General features: G+C 45.2%; 1 protein-coding gene across 1 annotated transcript in view; it reads left to right on the top strand.

Moving 5' to 3' along the window:
• LOC115118203 (semaphorin-3C-like) overlaps positions 1-21,403 on the top strand; it is a 50,706-nt gene that overhangs the window by 21,082 nt on the left and 8,221 nt on the right. The window contains exons 3-12 of the mRNA XM_029646775.2: positions 2,347-2,507; positions 9,045-9,107; positions 12,416-12,535; positions 13,639-13,729; positions 14,936-15,055; positions 15,285-15,427; positions 15,557-15,671; positions 16,206-16,275; positions 20,296-20,440; positions 20,748-20,970. Of these exons, the coding sequence (XP_029502635.1) occupies positions 2,347-2,507; positions 9,045-9,107; positions 12,416-12,535; positions 13,639-13,729; positions 14,936-15,055; positions 15,285-15,427; positions 15,557-15,671; positions 16,206-16,275; positions 20,296-20,440; positions 20,748-20,970 (1,251 nt within the window). The remainder of the gene's footprint in view (positions 1-2,346; positions 2,508-9,044; positions 9,108-12,415; positions 12,536-13,638; positions 13,730-14,935; positions 15,056-15,284; positions 15,428-15,556; positions 15,672-16,205; positions 16,276-20,295; positions 20,441-20,747; positions 20,971-21,403) is intronic.

Genomic DNA, 21,403 nt, shown 5'->3' with positions numbered 1-21,403 from the left:
ATTCATTGTGATGAGAGCATATGGGAGCTCCCATTTGATCATTTGGTTTTCAATAAACAGGCCCGAGCTCATCGTAAGAGCATGGGTTTGATTGTCAACCCAATGATTTATATGGCGACAGACAGTACTGTACATGTATCAGCCACTGTCCTCAAATGCTTTAAGCGATACTTCTGGAACTCATTATTACTGATCTATGACAGCCATTATATAGTTTAAGTTTAGATTACATTTCCACAGCCACGTATTAATGTTATGGCGTCAAAATCTTAACTCGTCCCACAAGGATGACCTCTGATCTCATCAGGTCAAAGGTTAATAGGTAGTAGAATAAACATCCACAAACCTGCCTGCCACCATCTCTCTTTGTAAGCCTATCTCATTATAAATTAGACCCATGTTAAATTGTGCAATCCCATGTATCTTAGGCAGAAAATGATGGAGAAAGCACTTGAAGTGAGTCTTGTTGTTTTCTTTAGAGAGTGCAGGTGCACTATACTAACGGCTATTGTGACATTTTGATAGAAGGCTGTAATGCTTGCCCAGGCATGAATCATGTGTTTCCTGCTGGGGTCATGATGAGCAGACAGACACTGAATCCCATGGTATGCACCAGAGGCTATGCTCGCCTCACTGTGGATCAGTTGGGTGGCGGCGTCATGTGACGCACGCCTGCCGCGTTTCCCCCCAAAACACTGGACTTAGTTAGGGCTTCCCCCCACGGGAGGAAACATGAAAGTCTCCAATTCCTCCACTGAGAAAACAATACAGAGTTAATGATAATAATAACAGTTATTTCACCCGGGCCACCTCACCCCACACCCCTCTGAACACTTTGTTCCCCTTGTGGAATGTTCCAGAGGGAGAATATGGATAGAATCAGACTGTACCAAGAGCATTGACTTTAGGGGGGATTCCAGATCCACATTGAGCAGGGCTACAATAAAACATTCTGTAAACAGGAATCATTAAGTGAGAGTCAACACCTTTTGCTCCAGGAAAAACAGAAGCAGGAGCCCGCAGGCTTGTAAACTGAACACTCCTTTCCCTCAAGGATAAGAAAAATATAAAATAAAACCCTTTCCAAGAAGGTCTATAAATCTCTCCCCTGCCTGTTATTCTGGAGGGATGTAGGTAAGAGTGGTTTGGAGTGAAGCATGGTTTTAATTAGTTCTTATAGTTACCTCTTCACCCCTGGTGGCACGCCTGGCTTCCCTGATCTCTGGCAGAGCTGCTGTTGAACATCTTTAGCCTGATGAGCCGAAGGCTTGAGCTAACCCAATATCTCCCTGAGCCCAATGCGACACTATCTCCTAAACTGTAAAGCTTTTGAGATGTGGATCTTCTTCTTTTTCCAGAGGTTCCCTTTATTAAATACACATTGGCTTGTTGGAGTTTGACAAGGGCCTTCGTATTAGATTTGAGTCTGGTGGAAACAAAGCATATTTTGTGTGTGTGTGTGGTGTGTGTTCTTCATTCCGCACCGTGAGAATGCTCATGCCTAAAATTATACATGATACACCAACCGACAAATGTATGCTTTTTAAACAATATGGCTTAAGTTGATTTCTCTACATGTGATTGGGGCGTAAGATATGAGGATGCTTATAGAGGTATGTCAAGATCAATAGAGTGAAGAGGCGTGGGAAACAGTACTTATTCATGTAAACAACTCTAGCTTTATTCCATACGGCAACAGCACTAAACACACATCCATGATCAAAAAGAGAGGGGGAGGGGAGGCACTGGAAAACGGCTTTCATTCAGGATAAAAGGGCCTCGACCTCAAAAGCAATGTGCAATACTATTGAATAGAATAATGAAAAGTGACTTTAGCCTGGAGGCCTGGAGGAGAGCACAGCCAGCCTGTTTGTTGATTAGAGAGAGAAGACAAAGGAAGAAGGATCAACTTGCTCTCAACTCCTCCACTCCTGCCCCCTGTCAATAGTGATGAATATGCATGAGTTTGGCATAGACAGTGAAGGCCTTTGATGGTTTGGATGGAGAGCTCTCCGTCTCTGGACGCTTAGAGACAGAGGATGTTTACTTCTTCCTTCTAGCTTTAGGACAATAAAGGCTTTTACACTAGCTGGTCGGTCAGAGAGACAACCAAGTAAATGGTTTTTCCACAGATCTCTTTTGCTCACCATGATAGTCCAGTGTTCATAAACTGGCTGGAAAGTTGTGCTGTGTGGAATCTACTGCATGCGTTGCAATCACAGATGCAATCACTTCTTATGCACTTGTTGTTTAGTCAGTGTTAGCTGACTTGGCATAGTCCTGCTGTAAACGATAACAGATTCCTCATTATTTCCCACCATAACATTGTCTGTTTGTATCCCACAGACCTGCAGGCCTCCCAGACGGTGGAGTACTACAGTCTGTCAGACAAAGCCATGGACTACAGGATCCTGTTGATGGACGAGGACCAGGACAGGATGTATGTAGGCTGTAAGGACCATGTCCTGTCTATGGACATCAACAACATCACCCATGGGACACTCAAGGTGAGTTCCTCTGAGCAGTCCGTTAAAGTGCTAAGAGGATTTTCCTTGCAGCATCAGGGAAATGTTTAGTTGATCATGTTGTGATAGTATTGTAAGTAGAGAATGGATATAGCAGGATACTGACTTCATCTGCCTTACAGAATTATAGTATGATGGTGTGTTAACTCATAACTCCCTGTCCGTTGCCTACACTACTTCCATTACTTTCCATCCTATTTATCAAGGAGACAAAATGATGTTGATCTCATTTAGCTTTCCTTGCATGTGGCAGATCATGGCTGAATACATGATGCTAGTTATACAAGAACAGTAATGGTGGTAATTCAATTATAATATAGTACATTTTATATGCTAGATCACACCCATTTCATGGAGCAAAATATATGACATATATTAGTGGTGCTTGATGCAGTTCTGTGATTCTGTAACAGAAGTTCCCTGCTAATTGTATCTCTGTGTGCAGTGAGGGAGCCGTCCTGTCTATAACTGACAGGCGTGAAGAGCAGAACAGATGGGAATGCATTTAGTTCACCCCAGAGAGAGCTGTAGCACATCCATTTGCAAAGTAATTGCCTGATACGTTCCCAGCATTAGATCCTTCAAGCTCCTCACGGGATTAGAAATATAGCATTTACTGTAGACAAGTTATCATCATGATTGGGAAGTTCACTAAAGTGTAGAGCATCCCTATTAGGAAGTCACTACAGCTTAGAGCATCCCTATTAGGAAGTCACTATGGTGTAGAGCATCCCTATTAGGAAGTCACTACGGTGTTGAGCATCCCTATTAGGAAGTCACTACTGTGTAGAGCGTCCCTATTAGGAAGTCACTACGGTGTAGAGCATCCCTATTAGGAAGTCACTACGGTGTTGAGCATCCCTATTAGGAAGTCACTACGGTGTAGAGCATCCCTATTAGGAAGTCACTACGGTGTAGAGCGTCCCTATTAGGAAGTCACTATGGTGTAGAGCATCCCTATTAGGAAGTCACTACGGTGTTGAGCATCCCTATTAGGAAGTCACTACGGTGTAGAGCATCCCTATTAGGAAGTCACTACAGTGTAGAGCATCTCTATTAGGAAGTCACTAGAGTGTAGAGCATCCCTATTAGGAAGTCACTAAAGTGTAGAGCATCCCTATTAGGAAGTCACTACAGTGTAGAGCATCTCTATTAGGAAGTCACTACAGTGTTGAGCATCCCTATTAGGAAGTCACTACAGCGTAGAGCATCCCTATTAGGAAGTCACTACAGCGTAGAGCATCCCTATTAGGAAGTCACTACAGCGTAGAGCATCCCTATTAGGAAGTCACTATTGCAAAGTAATTGCCTGATACGTTCCCAGCATTAGATCCTTCAAGCTCCTCACGGGATTAGAAATATAGCATTTACTGTAGACAAGTTATCATCATGATTGGGAAGTTCACTAAAGTGTAGAGCATCCCTATTAGGAAGTCACTACAGCTTAGAGCATCCCTATTAGGAAGTCACTACAGTGTTGAGCATCTCTATTAGGAAGTCACTAGAGTGTAGAGCATCCCTATTAGGAAGTCACTAAAGTGTAGAGCATCCCTATTAGGAAGTCACTACAGTGTAGAGCATCCCTATTAGGAAGTCACTACAGTGTAGAGCATCTCTATTAGGAAGTCACTACAGTGTTGAGCATCCCTATTAGGAAGTCACTACAGTGTAGAGCATCCCTATTAGGAAGTCACTACAGTGTAGAGCATCCCTATTAGGAAGTCACTAGAGTGTAGAGCATCCCTATTAGGAAGTCACTACGGTGTAGAGCATCCCTATTAGGAAGTCACTAGAGTGTAGAGCATCTCTATTAGGAAGTCACTAGAGTGTAGAGCATCCCTATTAGGAAGTCACTACAGTGTAGAGCATCTCTATTAGGAAGTCACTACAGCGTAGAGCATCTCTATTAGGAAGTCACTACAGCGTAGAGCATCTCTATTAGGAAGTCACTACAGCGTAGAGCATCTCTATTAGGAAGTCACTACAGCGTAGAGCATCTCTATTAGGAAGTCACTATGGTGTAGAGCATCTCTATTAGGAAGTCACTACAGCGTAGAGCATCCCTATTAGGAAGTCACTACAGCGTAGAGCATCCCTATTAGGAAGTCACTACAGCGTAGAGCATCCCTATTAGGAAGTCACTACAGCGTAGAGCATCCCTATTAGGAAGTCACTACAGCGTAGAGCATCCCTATTAGGAAGTCACTATGGTGTAGAGCATCCCTATTAGGAAGTCACTACAGCGTAGAGCATCCCTATTAGGAAGTCACTACAGCGTAGAGCATCCCTATTAGGAAGTCACTACAGCGTAGAGCATCCCTATTAGGAAGTCACTACGGTGTAGAGCATCCCTATTAGGAAGTCACTACAGTGTAGAGAATCCCTATTAGGAAGTCACTACAGTGTAGTGCATCCCTATTAGGAAGTCACTACGGTGTAGAGCATCTCTATTAGGAAGTCACTATGGTGTAGAGCATCCCTATTAGGAAGTCACTACAGTGTAGAGCATCCCTATTAGGAAGTCACTATGGTGTAGATCATCCCTATTAGGAAGTCACTACGGTGTAGAGCATCCCTATTAGGAAGTCACTACAGTGTAGAGCATCCCTATTAGGAAGTCACTACGGTGTAGAGCATCCCTATTGGGAAGTCACTACAGCGTATAGCATCCCTATTAGGAAGTCACTACGGTGTAGAGCATCCCTATTAGGAAGTCACTACAGTGTAGAGCATCCCTATTAGGAAGTCACTATGGTGTAGAGCATCCCTATTAGGAAGTCACTACAGTGTAGAGCATCCCTATTAGGAAGTCACTACAGTGTAGAGCGTCCCTATTGGGAAGTCACTACAGTGTTGAGCGTCCCTATTAGGAAGTCACTATGGTGTTGAGCGTCCCTATTAGGAAGTCACTACGGTGTTGAGCGTCCCTATTAGGAAGTCACTACGGTGTTGAGCGTCCCTATTGGGAAGTCACTACGGTGTAGAGCATCCCTATTAGGAAGTCACTATGGTGTAGAGCATCCCTATTAGGAAGTCACTATGGTGTAGAGCATCCCTATTAGGAAGTCACTATGGTGTAGAGCATCCCTATTAGGAAGTCACTATGGTGTAGAGCATCTCTATTAGGAAGTCACTATGGTGTAGAGCATCCCTATTAGGAAGTCACTACGGTGTAGAGCATCTCTATTAGGAAGTCACTACAGCGTAGAGCATCTCTATTAGGAAGTCACTATGGTGTAGAGCATCTCTATTAGGAAGTCACTACAGTGTAGAGCATCCCTATTAGGAAGTCACTACAGCGTAGAGCATCCCTATTAGGAAGTCACTACGGTGTAGAGCATCCCTATTAGGAAGTCACTACGGTGTTGAGCATCCCTATTAGGAAGTCACTAGAGTGTAGAGCATCCCTATTAGGAAGTCACTACAGCGTAGAGCATCCCTATTAGGAAGTCACTATGGTGTAGAGCATCCCTATTAGGAAGTCACTACAGCGTAGAGCATCCCTATTAGGAAGTCACTACGGTGTAGAGCATCCCTATTAGGAAGTCACTACAGCGTAGAGCATCCCTATTAGGAAGTCACTACGGTGTAGAGCATCCCTATTAGGAAGTCACTACGGTGTAGAGCATCCCTATTAGGAAGTCACTACAGTGTAGTGCATCCCTATTAGGAAGTCGCTACGGTGTAGAGCATCTCTATTAGGAAGTCACTATGGTGTAGAGCATCCCTATTAGGAAGTCACTACAGTGTAGAGCATCCCTATTAGGAAGTCACTATGGTGTAGATCATCCCTATTAGGAAGTCACTACAGCGTAGAGCATCCCTATTAGGAAGTCACTATGGTGTAGAGCATCCCTATTAGGAAGTCACTACGGTGTAGAGCATCCCTATTAGGAAGTCACTACGGTGTTGAGCATCCCTATTAGGAAGTCACTAGAGTGTAGAGCATCCCTATTAGGAAGTCACTACGGCGTAGAGCATCCCTATTAGGAAGTCACTATGGTGTAGAGCATCCCTATTAGGAAGTCACTAGAGTGTAGAGCATCCCTATTAGGAAGTCACTACGGCGTAGAGCATCCCTATTAGGAAGTCACTATGGTGTAGAGCATCCCTATTAGGAAGTCACTACAGCGTAGAGCATCCCTATTAGGAAGTCACTATGGTGTAGAGCATCCCTATTAGGAAGTCACTACAGCGTAGAGCATCCCTATTAGGAAGTCACTATGGTGTAGAGCATCCCTATTAGGAAGTCACTACAGCGTAGAGCATCCCTATTAGGAAGTCAATACAGCATAGAGCATCCCTATTAGGAAGTCACTACGGTGTAGAGCATCCCTATTAGGAAGTCACTACGGTGTAGAGCATCCCTATTAGGAAGTCACTACAGTGTAGTGCATCCCTATTAGGAAGTCACTACGGTGTAGAGCATCTCTATTAGGAAGTCACTATGGTGTAGAGCATCCCTATTAGGAAGTCACTACAGTGTAGAGCATCCCTATTAGGAAGTCACTATGGTGTAGATCATCCCTATTAGGAAGTCACTACGGTGTTGATTATCCCTATTAGGAAGTCACTACAGTGTAGAGCATCCCTATTGGGAAGTCACTACAGCATATAGCATCCCTATTAGGAAGTCACTACGGTGTAGAGCATCCCTATTAGGAAGTCACTACAGTGTAGAGCATCCCTATTAGGAAGTCACTATGGTGTAGAGCATCCCTATTGGGAAGTCACTACAGCGTATAGCATCCCTATTAGGAAGTCACTACGGTGTAGAGCGTCCCTATTGGGAAGTCACTACAGTGTAGTGCATCCCTATTAGGAAGTCACTACGGTGTTGAGCGTCCCTATTAGGAAGTCACTACGGTGTTGAGCGTCCCTATTAGGAAGTCACTACGGTGTTGAGCGTCCCTATTGGGAAGTCACTACGGTGTTGAGCATCCCTATTAGGAAGTCACTACGGTGTTGAGCGTCCCTATTGGGAAGTCACTACAGTGTAGAGCATCCCTATTAGGAAGTCACTATGGTGTAGAGCATCCCTATTAGGAAGTCACTATCGTGTAGAGCATCCCTATTAGGAAGTCACTATGGTGTAGAGCATCCCTATTAGGAAGTCACTATGGTGTAGAGCATCTCTATTAGGAAGTCACTATGGTGTAGAGCATCCCTATTAGGAAGTCACTACAGTGTAGAGCATCTCTATTAGGAAGTCACTACGGTGTTGAGCATCCCTATTAGGAAGTCACTACAGTGTAGAGCATCCCTATTGGGAAGTCACTACAGCGTATAGCATCCCTATTAGGAAGTCACTACGGTGTTGAGCGTCCCTATTGGGAAGTCACTACAGTGTTGAGCGTCCCTATTAGGAAGTCACTACGGTGTTGAGCGTCCCTATTAGGAAGTCACTACGGTGTTGAGCGTCCCTATTAGGAAGTCACTACGGTGTTGAGCGTCCCTATTGGGAAGTCACTACGGTGTTGAGCATCCCTATTAGGAAGTCACTACGGTGTTGAGCGTCCCTATTGGGAAGTCACTACAGTGTAGAGCATCCCTATTAGGAAGTCACTATGGTGTAGAGCATCCCTATTAGGAAGTCACTATGGTGTAGAGCATCCCTATTAGGAAGTCACTACAGTGTAGAGCGTCCCTATTGGGAAGTCACTACAGTGTAGAGCGTCCCTATTGGGAAGTCACTACAGTGTAGTGCATCCCTATTAGGAAGTCACTACGGTGTAGAGCATCTCTATTAGGAAGTCACTATGGTGTAGAGCATCCCTATTAGGAAGTCACTACAGTGTAGAGCATCCCTATTAGGAAGTCACTATGGTGTAGATCATCCCTATTAGGAAGTCACTACGGTGTTGAGCATCCCTATTAGGAAGTCACTACAGTGTAGAGCATCCCTATTGGGAAGTCACTACAGCGTATAGCATCCCTATTAGGAAGTCACTACGGTGTTGAGCGTCCCTATTGGGAAGTCACTACGGTGTTGAGCATCCCTATTAGGATGTCACTACGGTGTTGAGCGTCCCTATTGGGAAGTCACTACAGTGTAGAGCATCCCTATTAGGAAGTCACTATGGTGTAGAGCATCCCTATTAGGAAGTCACTATGGTGTAGAGCATCCCTATTAGGAAGTCACTATGGTGTAGAGCATCCCTATTAGGAAGTCACTATGGTGTAGAGCATCCCTATTAGGAAGTCACTATGGTGTAGAGCATCTCTATTAGGAAGTCACTATGGTGTAGAGCATCCCTATTAGGAAGTCACTACAGCGTATAGCATCCCTATTAGGAAGTCACTACGGTGTTGAGCGTCCCTATTGGGAAGTCACTACAGTGTAGAGCGTCCGTTTGCTTCAGAATCTGTTTATTTCTGTTCAATATGTTCTCTTCTCTTCCTTCCTTCCGCTCCCACAAACTGTCCATTGTTTCTGGGTTTTAAAAAATTCCCAGGTTTCCAAGAAGACCAGGATGTGCAATGGTGCCTAATGAAGCTTTTTTCTGTGTTTCTCACCAGGTGTTTTGGCCTGCATCTGTTAGCAAGATTGAGGAATGCCAAATGGCTGGCAAGGACCCCACGGTAAGAACACCAACACTCAATATTTGGCACTAACCGCTAACTAAATCCACTGAAAGTCATGTGTGATGCTAAACGCTAACTAGATGAATGAACACACTATACTGAGGATGTCTCTGGTCCTTTTCCATTAGCATGTATTAGCATGTTAGCATCCTGGGTTCCAAACACGTGGGGCTGCAGATGTTGAGGAGAGTCATTGACTCCTCCTGGCATTCCTTATGTTAGTCGATAGAAGAATGAGGCGTAGGAGTGTTCAAATCCACCCAGGGAAAACAAACGAGCATAAAAGCAGTACGTTAACCACTGTGCCTGACAACAGATCTCATAACCTGGCCTGAACCCTTACTGCACTGCTTCTCTGTATTAGCATATACAACATTGGCAATCTCAAAACAGCAGCTGGTGATTCAGTTTTCTGAAACTAATTAGGCTGTTTTGCATGTTAGGACAAAAGTTCTGTTTTTGTTCCATTGTTTTTATTGGACTGTGTTGGCCTGTTTTTATTTGGACTGTGACTTCAAAGGCATGCATGTGGTGTACTGTTTCGAAGCTAGTAGTCGTAGTTAGTAACAACAGCCACCATGGCAGAGAGCTGTGGTCTTGTACAGTACTACAGTGTAGGACCATAGACTTATACTGTAGGAGTAGAGAAGAAGCTGTTTCCAGTCAGTGGAGGGTGATTAGTGCTGCCTATAGTCACGGCTCCAGCTCTGTGGACAGCCTCGCACAAATATTTGTGTGGAGAAGACTCGTGGTCGGCTTACCTCCCTCCTCCGCCTCTACTCTGCCATCCCTCTCTTTCGCAGCCCTGCCTGGTCTCTCTCGCTTTACTCTTACTGTCTCGCTCTACCTCTCACTCGCTCTTTCTTTCTCTCGCTCTGTTTAAACTCTGTTTTTATAATGCAGTTTCTCCCGGACATTTTATTTTGTCTTCCTGAATCGCAGCCCTTGTCAGTTTGTTATGGTTACCCTCCTGATGTGTATATATTGAATTCTTCCTTTAGAATCTGGGGTCACCGGGCCTCCAGACTACGACCACACATTGTTAAGCGCTGGAGGATGGCATTTGGGGGGAAATATTCCTTTATTGTATGTATAAAAGGTTGAGATTGATTAAATCCATGTTTAAAAGTTCCCTCACTGTGTGACCCTCCCTTAAAGGTCATCAGCCTGGTTTTAAATACTACTACAGTTGCTCTGGCTTGTCTCTGAAGGGGACCTGTGACTGGATAGTTAACACAAGCAAGCTCTGGGACATGATATTAGTTCATATGTAAATTTGCTTTTGGATTTGAGCAGACAGTGGGGGGGCGTAGAGTTGATGGAGGGTGTCGTCTGCAGGGTGTTTATCTGCTAGGAGGAGAGGGAATGAAAGAGAAAGTGAAAAAGCGAGAGAGGGAATGAAGGGTGTGTGATGTTGGACATATCATTGTTTTTCTCGGTAGAGTTGGTGTGCGGAGTGTGAGCGGACGCAGCTGCCCCGTTTCCGTGGCGATGGCCAAGTTCCTAATGGCTCCCTGGGTGCTCCTCTCCTCCGCTGGCTCGCTCCGCGGTCTGAGTTTTTATTATGCACAAAGCCCAGTGCTCCGGCCACTCCCACCTTGTGCTGAAGAGGGGAAGATCTCGATTGGATCTGTAATCAGATCACAGGGCTGTATTTACTCAGCACTGGAGACGGAGCTTTGACAAAATATCAATTTCACTGTTGACACGCTTTTTTCCACTCTACCAGTGCCAGGGAGAAAACTGGAAATAGCTATGATGATTGTACTTCATGACAGTATATACAGTTGAAGTCGGATGTTTACATACACTAAGGTTGGAGTCATTAAAACTTGTTTTTCAACCACTCCACAAATGTCTTGTTAACAAACTATAGTTTTTGCAAGTCGGTTAGGACATCTACTTGGTGCATGACACAAGTAATTTTTCCAATAATTGTTTATAGACAGATTATTTCACTTATAATTCACTGTATCACAATTCCAGTGGGTCAGAAGTTTACATACAGTAAGTTGACTGCCTTTAAATAGCTTGGAAAATTCCAGAAAATTATGTCATGGCTTTAGAAGCTTCTGATAGGTTCATTGACATAATTAGAGTCAATTGGAGGTGTACCTGTGGATGTATTTCAAGGCCTACCTTCAAACTCAGTGCCTCTTTGCTTGACATCATGGGAAAAACTAAATAAATCAGACAAGACCTAAAAAATATATATAATCGAATTGTAGACCTCTGGTCTGGTTCAACCTTGGGAGCAATTTCAAAATGCCTGAAGGAACCACATTCATCTGTACAAACAAAAGTGCACAAGTATAAACAGCATGGGACCACGCAGCCGTCATACCGCTCAGGGAGGAGAAGCATTCTGTCTCCTAGAGATGAAGCTACTTTGGTGCGAAAAGTGCAAATCAATCCCAGAACAACAGCAAAGGACCTTGTGAAGATGCTGGAGGAAACGGGTACAAAAGTATCTATATCCACAGTAAAAAGAGTCCTATATCGACATAAACTGAAAGACCGCTCAGCAAGGAAGAAGCCACTGCTCCAAAACCGCCATAAAAAAGCCAGACTATGGTTTGCAACTGCACATGGGGACAAAGATCGTACTTTTTGGAGAAATGTCCTCTGGTCGGATGAAACAAAAATAGAACTGTTTGGCCACAATGACCATTGTTATGTTTGCAGGAAAAAGGGAGAGGCTTGCAAGCCGATGAACACCATCCCAACCGTGAAACACGGCGGTGGCAGCATCATGTTGTGGGGGTGCTTTGCTGCAGGAGGGACCGGTGCCCAAAACATTTGACCCAAGTTAAACAATTTAAAGGCAATGCTGCCAAATATTAACTATGCTAAACTTCTGACGCACTTGGAATGTGATGAATGAAATAAAAGCTAAAATAAATCATTCTCCCTTCTATTATTCTGACATTACACATTCTTAAAATAAAGTGGTGATCCTAACTGACTTAAGACAGGGAATTTTTACTCTGACTATATGTCAGGAATTGTGAAAACTGAGTTTAAATGTATTTGGCTAAGGGGTATGTAAACGTCCGACTTCAGCTGTAAGTAGCAAGTGAGGAAAGTTGGAGTAACATTGGTAGCTAACCATTTGGAACTGTGTAATTGTTTTTTATGAAGCATAGTCCCTGACCAATCACAACTTGGCGACTGATAGCTTTTATGACCTTCTCAACAATTGCAGTCTGGAAGGATTTTGCTGTTGATAGATTGATTGATTGATGTGTGGATACTTTGGTTATTTCATACATGTACTAACTCATTTCCTCCCCATCTCTCTGCAGCATGGATGTGGGAACTTCATCCGGGTGGTCCAGCCGTTCAACAGAACCCATCTGTTCATCTGTGGGAGTGGTGCCTACAGTCCTGTCTGTGCCTTCATCAACAGGGGCAGGAGACCAGAAGTTAGTATGCTCCTTGACCTATAGTCAGACCATGACAGCTATGCTATACTTGACCTACATTACAGTCTCCACCACCATATTATCATACAAATGGACATTCCTGTGGCTATGTGATGTGGATTTTGCTGAAACGAAAGCTTCGTAGGTTTACGGCTGGGCGTCTGCTTCTGAAACCAAACTATGGGATTTGTTATGTTTCATCTGTGGCAAGAGGAAGTCTGTCTTAATCCAAGACATCCTCAGGAAAGCAGCCATTTGAGTTTAGTCATGTGTGTCAGTCTCTCTGAGACCAAGAAGAGAAGGATGGAGGAGCTGTCTGACCCGGTCTCTGGCCACCCGGCCCTGGAAACGAGACTGAGAAACCCCTCCAGGAGAAAAGCGCTCACTGAACTCACTCATAGTTACAGCAGTCTGCAGCGCCTGCCAAATGCTAACCGGCACAGAGTTCGAAACCAGGCTCTTTCTGCAGTATGGCGTCTTCTGTCATTTAGGATTTTGTTTGAAAAGCTGCTTTGCTCTGTTTTTCCCATCAGCCAATGCTTGGATGGGTCAGTATTGTGTCTCAGACTGGGTTTGCTAACAGTAACAAGCTGCTAGTGTGGGACTTTGACGCATAACTCCCTGGGCTCTTTGACCCCTAAACTTGTATCACATTGTTGTATGGGAGCCTAGTGAGGAGGATTTCAGTGTCACAGACAGGTCACCTTTTGTTTGAGGGTGTCGCCGTACAGACCCTGTGATGAATGGCCACGGTTCACCGCCAGAGCCATGGGGAATCTTCACGCAGTGGAGAGCAGTCACGCTTTTCTGGAGAACGTCCCTGAGCTGACGACACCACCTTCCCCTTCATTCCCCCAGTCAGAACTGTTGAAGTTTGGGTAGGACCAAATCGGGGGGATGGGACGGGGGATTTTACGCTAACCGCCAAGATTGTCAATTCAGATGATCCATTTCACTGTGAGGGATGGCAGAGGGCCAGGTCTGAGATGGAACCACAGCATCTCAGCCCATCAGAGGACATGTTCTTTTAATGTCCCGTACAACGTAGAATTATGCCCAATTCCCATTCTAAAATCTGTTATTTACATTTTCTTTTCCTGTAGGAGCAAGTGTTCCACATTGACTCCAGGGCGGAATCTGGGAAGGGAAGGTGCTCCTTCAGTCCTAGAGTCAACACTGTCTCCGTCATGCTTAGTAAGTTCCCTCTATTGGCTCTATTTATGTCTCTGTAGCACGTGTCATCCAAAAACACAAACCACTGTACTTCAACACCCTATGGTTAACCCCACTCCCCATCCCCCTTATCGGTGACCCTGTCGTAGGTCGGGCCGCACACCCTCGTCACTCTGTGTCGTCCTATGGTCTCTGATTGGTTGCCGGGTGTCAAGTTGCTGACGAAATAGCCAGAGTCACCCTGCCGCACGCACAGCTCGCCTTTCTGACACCCGAGCCCCGTGGGGTCAGCAGCCCTACCCATCATCAGCCCCTCAAGCCCGGGCCGTCCGGTCACAAGGCGAGGGTTGGCAGAGCAGAGGGGTAGTGGTGGCAGACAGAAGGCCTCTGAGTCAGACTAGTGGACAATCTGGCCTGTGTCTGGGCTAGATAAAAACGGCTCTATCTCCACACTGAACCCCTCACATGAGCCTTTGCTGTCTGGGGGATGTTGACACCACTGCTCCCCTCAGAGCAGCCAACCACATACAAACACTTGGACCTGAGCCATACCGCCAGAGTACAGGCTGCTGCATGCTGGGCTGGGGCTGATGGAATGATGAAGTGGCAGAGTAATGGAATGATGAAATGCACAGCGGGTGTGGGGAGAGGAAAGAAAGAGAGAGAGTGCGGGCTCACAGCCAGGGTCATTAGCAGAGTACAGGGAGATCAAACACTATGGCTGTTGGCTCCAGTACTGTTTACTGTCACCATTCCCTGTCCACAGTGATGTACTGTCTCTGTAAATAAAGGCTGTCATTGTAAATAAGAATTTGTTCTTAACTGACTTGCCTAGTTAAATAAAGATGAAATATTATTAGATAGTTGTGTTTACTCCATCGTCATTGAATTCACCATTGAATATGAACCCAGAATGTCCGTCGACACAGGCACATTTTTGTTCCGTTGGCCGTTAATAGTCAGTGATTGATCTTGTGTTGCCAAGTCTCCAGGGTCAGGGGCTTGGGAGGGGGGGTGTTCTGTTTGGTCAGATGGGAGTAAGATGGTTCAGCTATGAGGCAGGGTTGTGTTCATTAGGGCACACTATATGGCAACACTTTTTGCAAAGGAAAATTAAAACAAGCTTTTCTTAGTGGACAAGTTCAGGTAGTACCTCCCTGTTACACTCTGTTTTCTTCCATGTTGTGCCTTAATGAACACAGCCCTGTATGTGTCTCTGTGTTCAAGACCAGGAGCTGTTCTCAGGCATGTACATAGACTTCATGGGGACGGACGCTGCCATCTTCAGGAGCCTCACCAGGAGGAACGCAGTGAGGACAGACCAGCACAACTCCAAGTGGCTGAGTGGTGAGCACGTACAGCAGAAACATATGAAGCACATGTGCACCAGAAGTCTCCAACTGTGACCCTGAAATGCTAGAGGTTGGGCAGGCTTTTATTCCATCCCTGCACTAACACATCTGGAGTTGGAGATCCACATTTAGTACATCAAAAGTACTTCAACTACTTTGACACTGGAGACAGTGGACAGAACGTTATACTATAAGCTTTGACCCTGTTTATTTATTTCCCATAGAACCCATCTTCATAGATGCCCAGTTAATCCCAGACGGATCGGATCCCAACGATGGTAAACTGTATTTCTTCCTCCGGGAGAGACTGACGGACAACAGTGGGAATACCAAGAACATCCACACCATGGTCGCTAGAGTGTGTCCTGTAAGTGTGTGTTCAGGAAGTGTGTGTGTGTGTGCGTGTGTGTGTGTGTGTGTGTGTGTGTGTGTGTGTGTGCATTGCATATGTTTGCATGCTTGAGACATTAACATGCATCTCTTTCAACGTCTACAGAATGACATAGGTGGCCAGCGTAGCCTGGTGAACAAGTGGACCACGTTCCTGAAGGCCCGGATGGTGTGTTCAGTTCTGGAGGAGGACGGCACCGAGACACACTTTGATGAGCTCGGTGAGGAATACACCAACACCTACCTACTGTGTTTACCAAGGCCTGGAACATTCTGTTCCAACCCAAACCACTTCTCCTGTTTACCTACAACTCAACATCTCCCTGGCCAGTCTTAACAAATACCAATGGATCTCAGATTCTCAGGTGTTTTGGATTATAAGGGTCTTTACACCTTCTCAGTATTGAAAGAATTCAGGGTTGCACTTTAGTTGGCTAGTCCACCTGTCGATGCTCTACAGACTATCTACAGACTATTAGTAACATGTAGACTATCTACTAACCCTAGCTCTAACCCTAACCTAACCCTTACCCTAACCTTTATTCTAAACCTAAACCTAACAGATCGTGTGTTGATATCATGACAATCCGGACTATCCAAACAGTGACCCAATTCATTCTTTTAGTCCTCTGTGAGCCTAAACAGATGCAATTCAATTCATCTCCACTTCAGACTCTTCCGTTCCAGGAGTATTAAACGATAAGGTGCTTGATGAACGCTGACTCCATAACACAACGTTGTGTTTTCCCTTCCAGAGAGTGTGTTTTCTCTGGAAACCGATCACCCCAAGAGCCTCCTGGTGTTCGGCGTCTTCACATCCACAAGGTGAGGCCAACGGTAATATTGCTCGAGCCTTAGTGGCTGTGCTGACTGGCATGGCAGCACCGGATATCACCAGGAATGAAGCAGACATGACAGGAGCTCCTGGATAGAGACCCCCAGTATCACCTTTCACTGGACATGCCAGTCAGCAAAGCATTTAAACATTTTTTTTAAATGTAACCTTTATTTAACTAGGCAAGTCAGTTAAAAACAAATTCTTATTTACAATGACGGCCTACACCAGGTGGATGGGCTCATTGTGCGCCGCCCTATGGGACTCCCAATCATGGCCAGATGTGGTGCAGCCTGGATTCGAACCAGATACTGCAGACCTCTTGCACTGAGATGCAGTGTCTTAGACCGCTGAGCCACTTGGGAGCAAACTATAGTGACCTGCATGTAGTACCAGAGGAGGAGCTATAGGAGGATGGGCTCATGGTAATGGAATAAATGGAACGGAGTCATACATGTGGTTTCCATATGTTTGATACAGTTCCATTCACTCCATTCCAGAACTACAATGAGCCCATCCTCCTATAGCTCCTCCCACCAGCCTCCTCTGGCACTACAGTATTTGGCTCATTGACTTAACTTTGCCATACCGTTCTCATTACATTGATCACTTTTCCTTATGTACTAGTAATGCAGTTAGTGAGCTCTGCTTCCTTTCGCAATGTTGACAGCAAGTTCATTATGCATGAGTATCACCATGTAATACTCCTGGTGTTTCCTGAGATCTACTGTTACTGTATGTGGTAACTCAGACACTATATGTGTTCAATTACTTTATTTATTCTCAAGGTCTTTTGCAGGATGGCTATGCGTGCCTGTTACATGTACTTACTGGGTTGTATTCACTAGGAACTGAACAGAAGCAAATGCGCAGAAACGGGAAGGGAACTATCAATAAGAAACACGTTTTCTTTTTTACATTGCAAAACATTTAGCTTTGGTGTGCACTAATGAATACAACCCTGGTTTCTTTAATCATCAAGGGTAATTGGGCAGTGTCTAGATCAGGGTTACTCAACCTTGTACCGGGACCCTTCCATAAATCCTAAGGCAACGCTTGTATCTTTTGACCCTGCCCATAGGGCTCTGTAGTGCACTATATAGGCAGGAGTGTGCCATTTGAGACTCATCCTCTCTCTATAGCCAACACAAACAGTCTGTCGTCTCCAGGCAGTTGCCATTCGTATCTCTCGCTCTCCATAGACCACACAGTCTGTAGTCTATATGCAACATTGTCATTCTTATCTCTCTCTCTCTCTCTCTACAGTCTAGTCTCCAGGCAATCTCTATTTCTAGCCAACACAGTCTAGTCTCCAGGTAACATTGTCATTCCTATCTCTCTAGCCAACACAAACAGTCTGTAGTCTCCAGGTAACATTGTCATTCCTATCTCTCTAGCCAACACAAACAGTCTGTAGTCTCCAGGCAACATTGTCATTCCTATCTCTCTAGCCAACACAAACAGTCTGTCGTCTCCAGGCAACATTGTCATTCCTATCTCTCTAGCCAACACAAACAGTCTGTAGTCTCCAGGCAACATTGTCATTCCTATCTCTCTAGCCAACACAAACAGTCTGTAGTCTCCAGGCAACATTGTCATTCCTATCTCTCTAGCCAACACAAACAGTCTGTAGTCTCCAGGCAACATTGTCATTCCTATGTCTCTAGCCAACACAAACAGTCTGTAGTCTCCAGGCAGCATTGTCATGCCCATCTCTCTCTCCTGCTCTCTAGCCAACTGTTGCGTATGCCTCTTAGAGGGAACGCAACACCCTGTTACAACTCAATTCCCCGTGGAGTGAAAGAGGTATGGGACTGTAGGTGTGAGTAAGGATGACAAAGGCAGAGAATTTACCGTTTACTGGGAATTTATTCCTTCACACGGTAAATTTGGGGAAAAGGGGCTGAACGGAACCAAAGCAAAGAAAGTAAAATGTCAAAGCCCCCTCTCCTACCTTACCTGCCTACCCACTACTTATCTGACTTAGCACCAGCTGGTGCGCTTACCAAAATACAGGGGGTGGTCTGCCCAGGTCTTACCTAGTGTGTATAGACAGTAAATACTACGGGTTATGTATGCCCGCAGGCCTCTTGCCTAAGCCCTCCCTAGGTGCCTTCCCCTTCCCCCCTGGGAACAAATGAAACAGAATAATATAAACCTAAGTAATCCATTTCAAGAGTCAAAACACTGGATCTTATTGGCCAACACATACCTCAGATCAGCGGTTACAAAAATACCTAACAAAAACCTGTCTCTGAGCAACAACCAACACAGGACATCACCATCGTCGCTCTTAACAACAACCAACACAGGACACACTAATCATTTCTCTTCTGCGCAACAGAACACTGGCTTATATAGCTGGAGAAGGAGTCTGTAATGGGATATAGCTGTATCCTCTGGCGAGAGGGCGGGGTCAGCTCCAATTAGCAATGGGGGCCGACCAATCAGCTGCTTGGGGGAATTTCCAGAAGCCATCCTGAAACACACACATACAAACAAAACCACAACACATAAACTGGGGAACGTAACACCAACACAAACAGTCTCTATGCAATGTTGTCATTCATATCTTTCTCTCTCTCTCTAGCCAGCACAGTCTGTAGTCTCTATGCAATGTTGTTATTCATATCTCTCTCTAGCAACACAGTCTGTAGTCTCTATGCAATGTCGTCATTCATATCTTTCTCTCTCTCTCTAGCCAGCACAGTCTGTAGTCTCTATGCAATGTTGTCATTCATATCTCTCTCTCTCTAGTCAACTCAGTCTGTAGTCTCTATGCAATGGTGTCATTCATATCTCTCTCTCAAAAGCCAACACAGTCTGTAGTCTCTATGCAATGTTTCATTCATCTCTCTCTCTCTCTCTCTCTAGCAACACAGTCTGTAGACTCTATTCAACGTTGTCATTCATATCTCTCTCTTTCTCTAGCCAACACAGTCTGTAGTCTCTATGCAATGTTGTCATTCATATCTCTCTCTCTAGCCAACACAGTCGGTAGTCTCTATGCAATGTTGTCATTCATATCTCTCTCTCTAACCAACACAGTCTGTAGTCTCTATGCAATGTTGTCATTCATATCACTCTCTCTAGCCAACACAGTCTGTAGTCTCTATGCAATGTTGTCATTCATATGTCTCTCTCTCTAGCCAACACAGTCTGTAGTCTCTATGCAATGTTGTCATTCATATGTATCTCTCTCTAGCCAACACAGTCTGTAGTCTCTATGCAATGTTGTCATTCATATCTCCCTCTCTCTAGCCAACACAGTCTGTAGTCTCTATGCAATGTTGTCATTCATATGTCTCTCTCTCTCTAGCCAACACAGTCTGTAGTCTCTATGCAATGTTGTCATTCATATGTCTCTCTCTCTAGCCAACACAGTCTGTAGTCTCTATGCAATGTTGTCATTCATATCTCTCTCTCTCTAGCCAACACAATCGGTAGTCTCTATGCAATGTTGTCATTCATCTCTCTCTCTCTCTCTATAGCCAACACAGTCTGTAGTCTCTATGCAATGTTGTCATTCATATCTCTCTCTCTCTAGTCAACACAGTCTGTAGTCTCTATGCAATGTTGTCATTCATATCTCTCTCTCTCTCTCTATAGCCAACACAGTCTGTAGTCTCCAGGTCTGCAGGCAACTTTGTCATTCCTATCAGCACAATGTGTTTCTTCCTCTTGCTCCTTCAGACTTTCTCCTCTGTTTCGCTCGCTGAACAAAGGCTCTCTCTGTATTACTCATGGTCATGTGGTTTTTAGGTTCCGGTCCAAACCACATCATATCCTCATAACCTTCTGGGAATGGAGCAAGAATGGGGGAAGAGGGGCAAGTTGGGTAGAGCGGAGTGGTGTGGCAGTAAGCTTCACCCCGATTTGATGGCTTGGATATCCTATGAACAGCAGGGTTTAAAGGACTGTGATGTTTTAACTGGGTGGATCTGGGGGCTTCTGGGATGTCAGTTCACATCACACTGACCGCCAGAATGTGTGTGTGTCGTTTCCCACAGCTCAGTGTTTAAGGGCTCGGCCGTGTGTGTCTACAACATGGCAGACATCTTGACAGTCTTCAACGGGCCGTTCGCTCACAGGGATGGGCCGAACTTTCAGTGGGTGGCGTACCAGGGACGGATCCCCTACCCCCGGCCTGGAACAGTGAGTTTAGGATCTTATATCTGTATTGAACTCAAAATAAGACAAGAGCTCCAATGCAAATGTACAGTTCCTTGTTGTTCTCCTACACAGTATCTACTGTGTATCTACTGTGTCTATCAATGTGGTTGAGGAAACCATGTCAGAGAAACACTATGCAATGAGCATGAGGAGAGCAGAGTTCAGGGTCAGGGGTAGGCTTTTCCTTTATGTACCTTTGTCACAGAGCTGAGTGGTAGGGATTTATTCACCTCTATAACAAATCTCTCTCTCTTGCTCTCTCCTTCCCCCCTTGCCTCCCTCCCTCCAGTGTCCAGGCGGAGCCTTCACCCCTCACATTCAGAGCACCAAGGAGTTCCCTGACGACGTGGTGACGTTTGTCAGGAACCACCCGGTCATGTTCAATTCTATCTACCCCGTGGGCAGGAGGCCCCTGGTGGTCAGAACGCAAGCTGACTACAAGTACACCTCCATCGCTGTGGACCAGGTGACCGCCGCAGATGGCCACTACCAGGTCCTCTTCCTGGGTACAGGTTTGTACTGAACGATACATCCTTATTGATCTGTTAGAGACAAATGGCACCCAGTCCCACCACACAACATACACACATCACAGGCTGGGAGCAGCACAGGGCCTGTACATCGCCTACATCAGCACCTAAGTAGCTGTTCAGGATGCCTGTTCAGGATGCCTGTTCAGGATCTCTCCTTCAGACTAACATGCTCATATTCCTCGTCTCGCCACTTGTGTTCAATAACCATCAGAGTTGCAGTTTAAAGAGCTCTGACTAACGCGGTGGGTTATATGAGTGGGATGCTTCGTAAAGAGTGTGACATTGTCCACGATGGAGGATCCATGTTGGCTACGGATGCTAACAGATCTCCAGGCCCCAGCATGACAGCCTAAATGGCCTGTTCTCTCTGTCACCAGGGGGTGGCGCCACCACAATGCCCTCATTATACATA

This window comes from Oncorhynchus nerka, linkage group LG23, assembly GCF_034236695.1.
Source record: "Oncorhynchus nerka isolate Pitt River linkage group LG23, Oner_Uvic_2.0, whole genome shotgun sequence".
Taxonomy (NCBI): domain Eukaryota; kingdom Metazoa; phylum Chordata; class Actinopteri; order Salmoniformes; family Salmonidae; genus Oncorhynchus; species Oncorhynchus nerka.
This window is presented reverse-complemented; position numbering and strand designations above follow the sequence as displayed.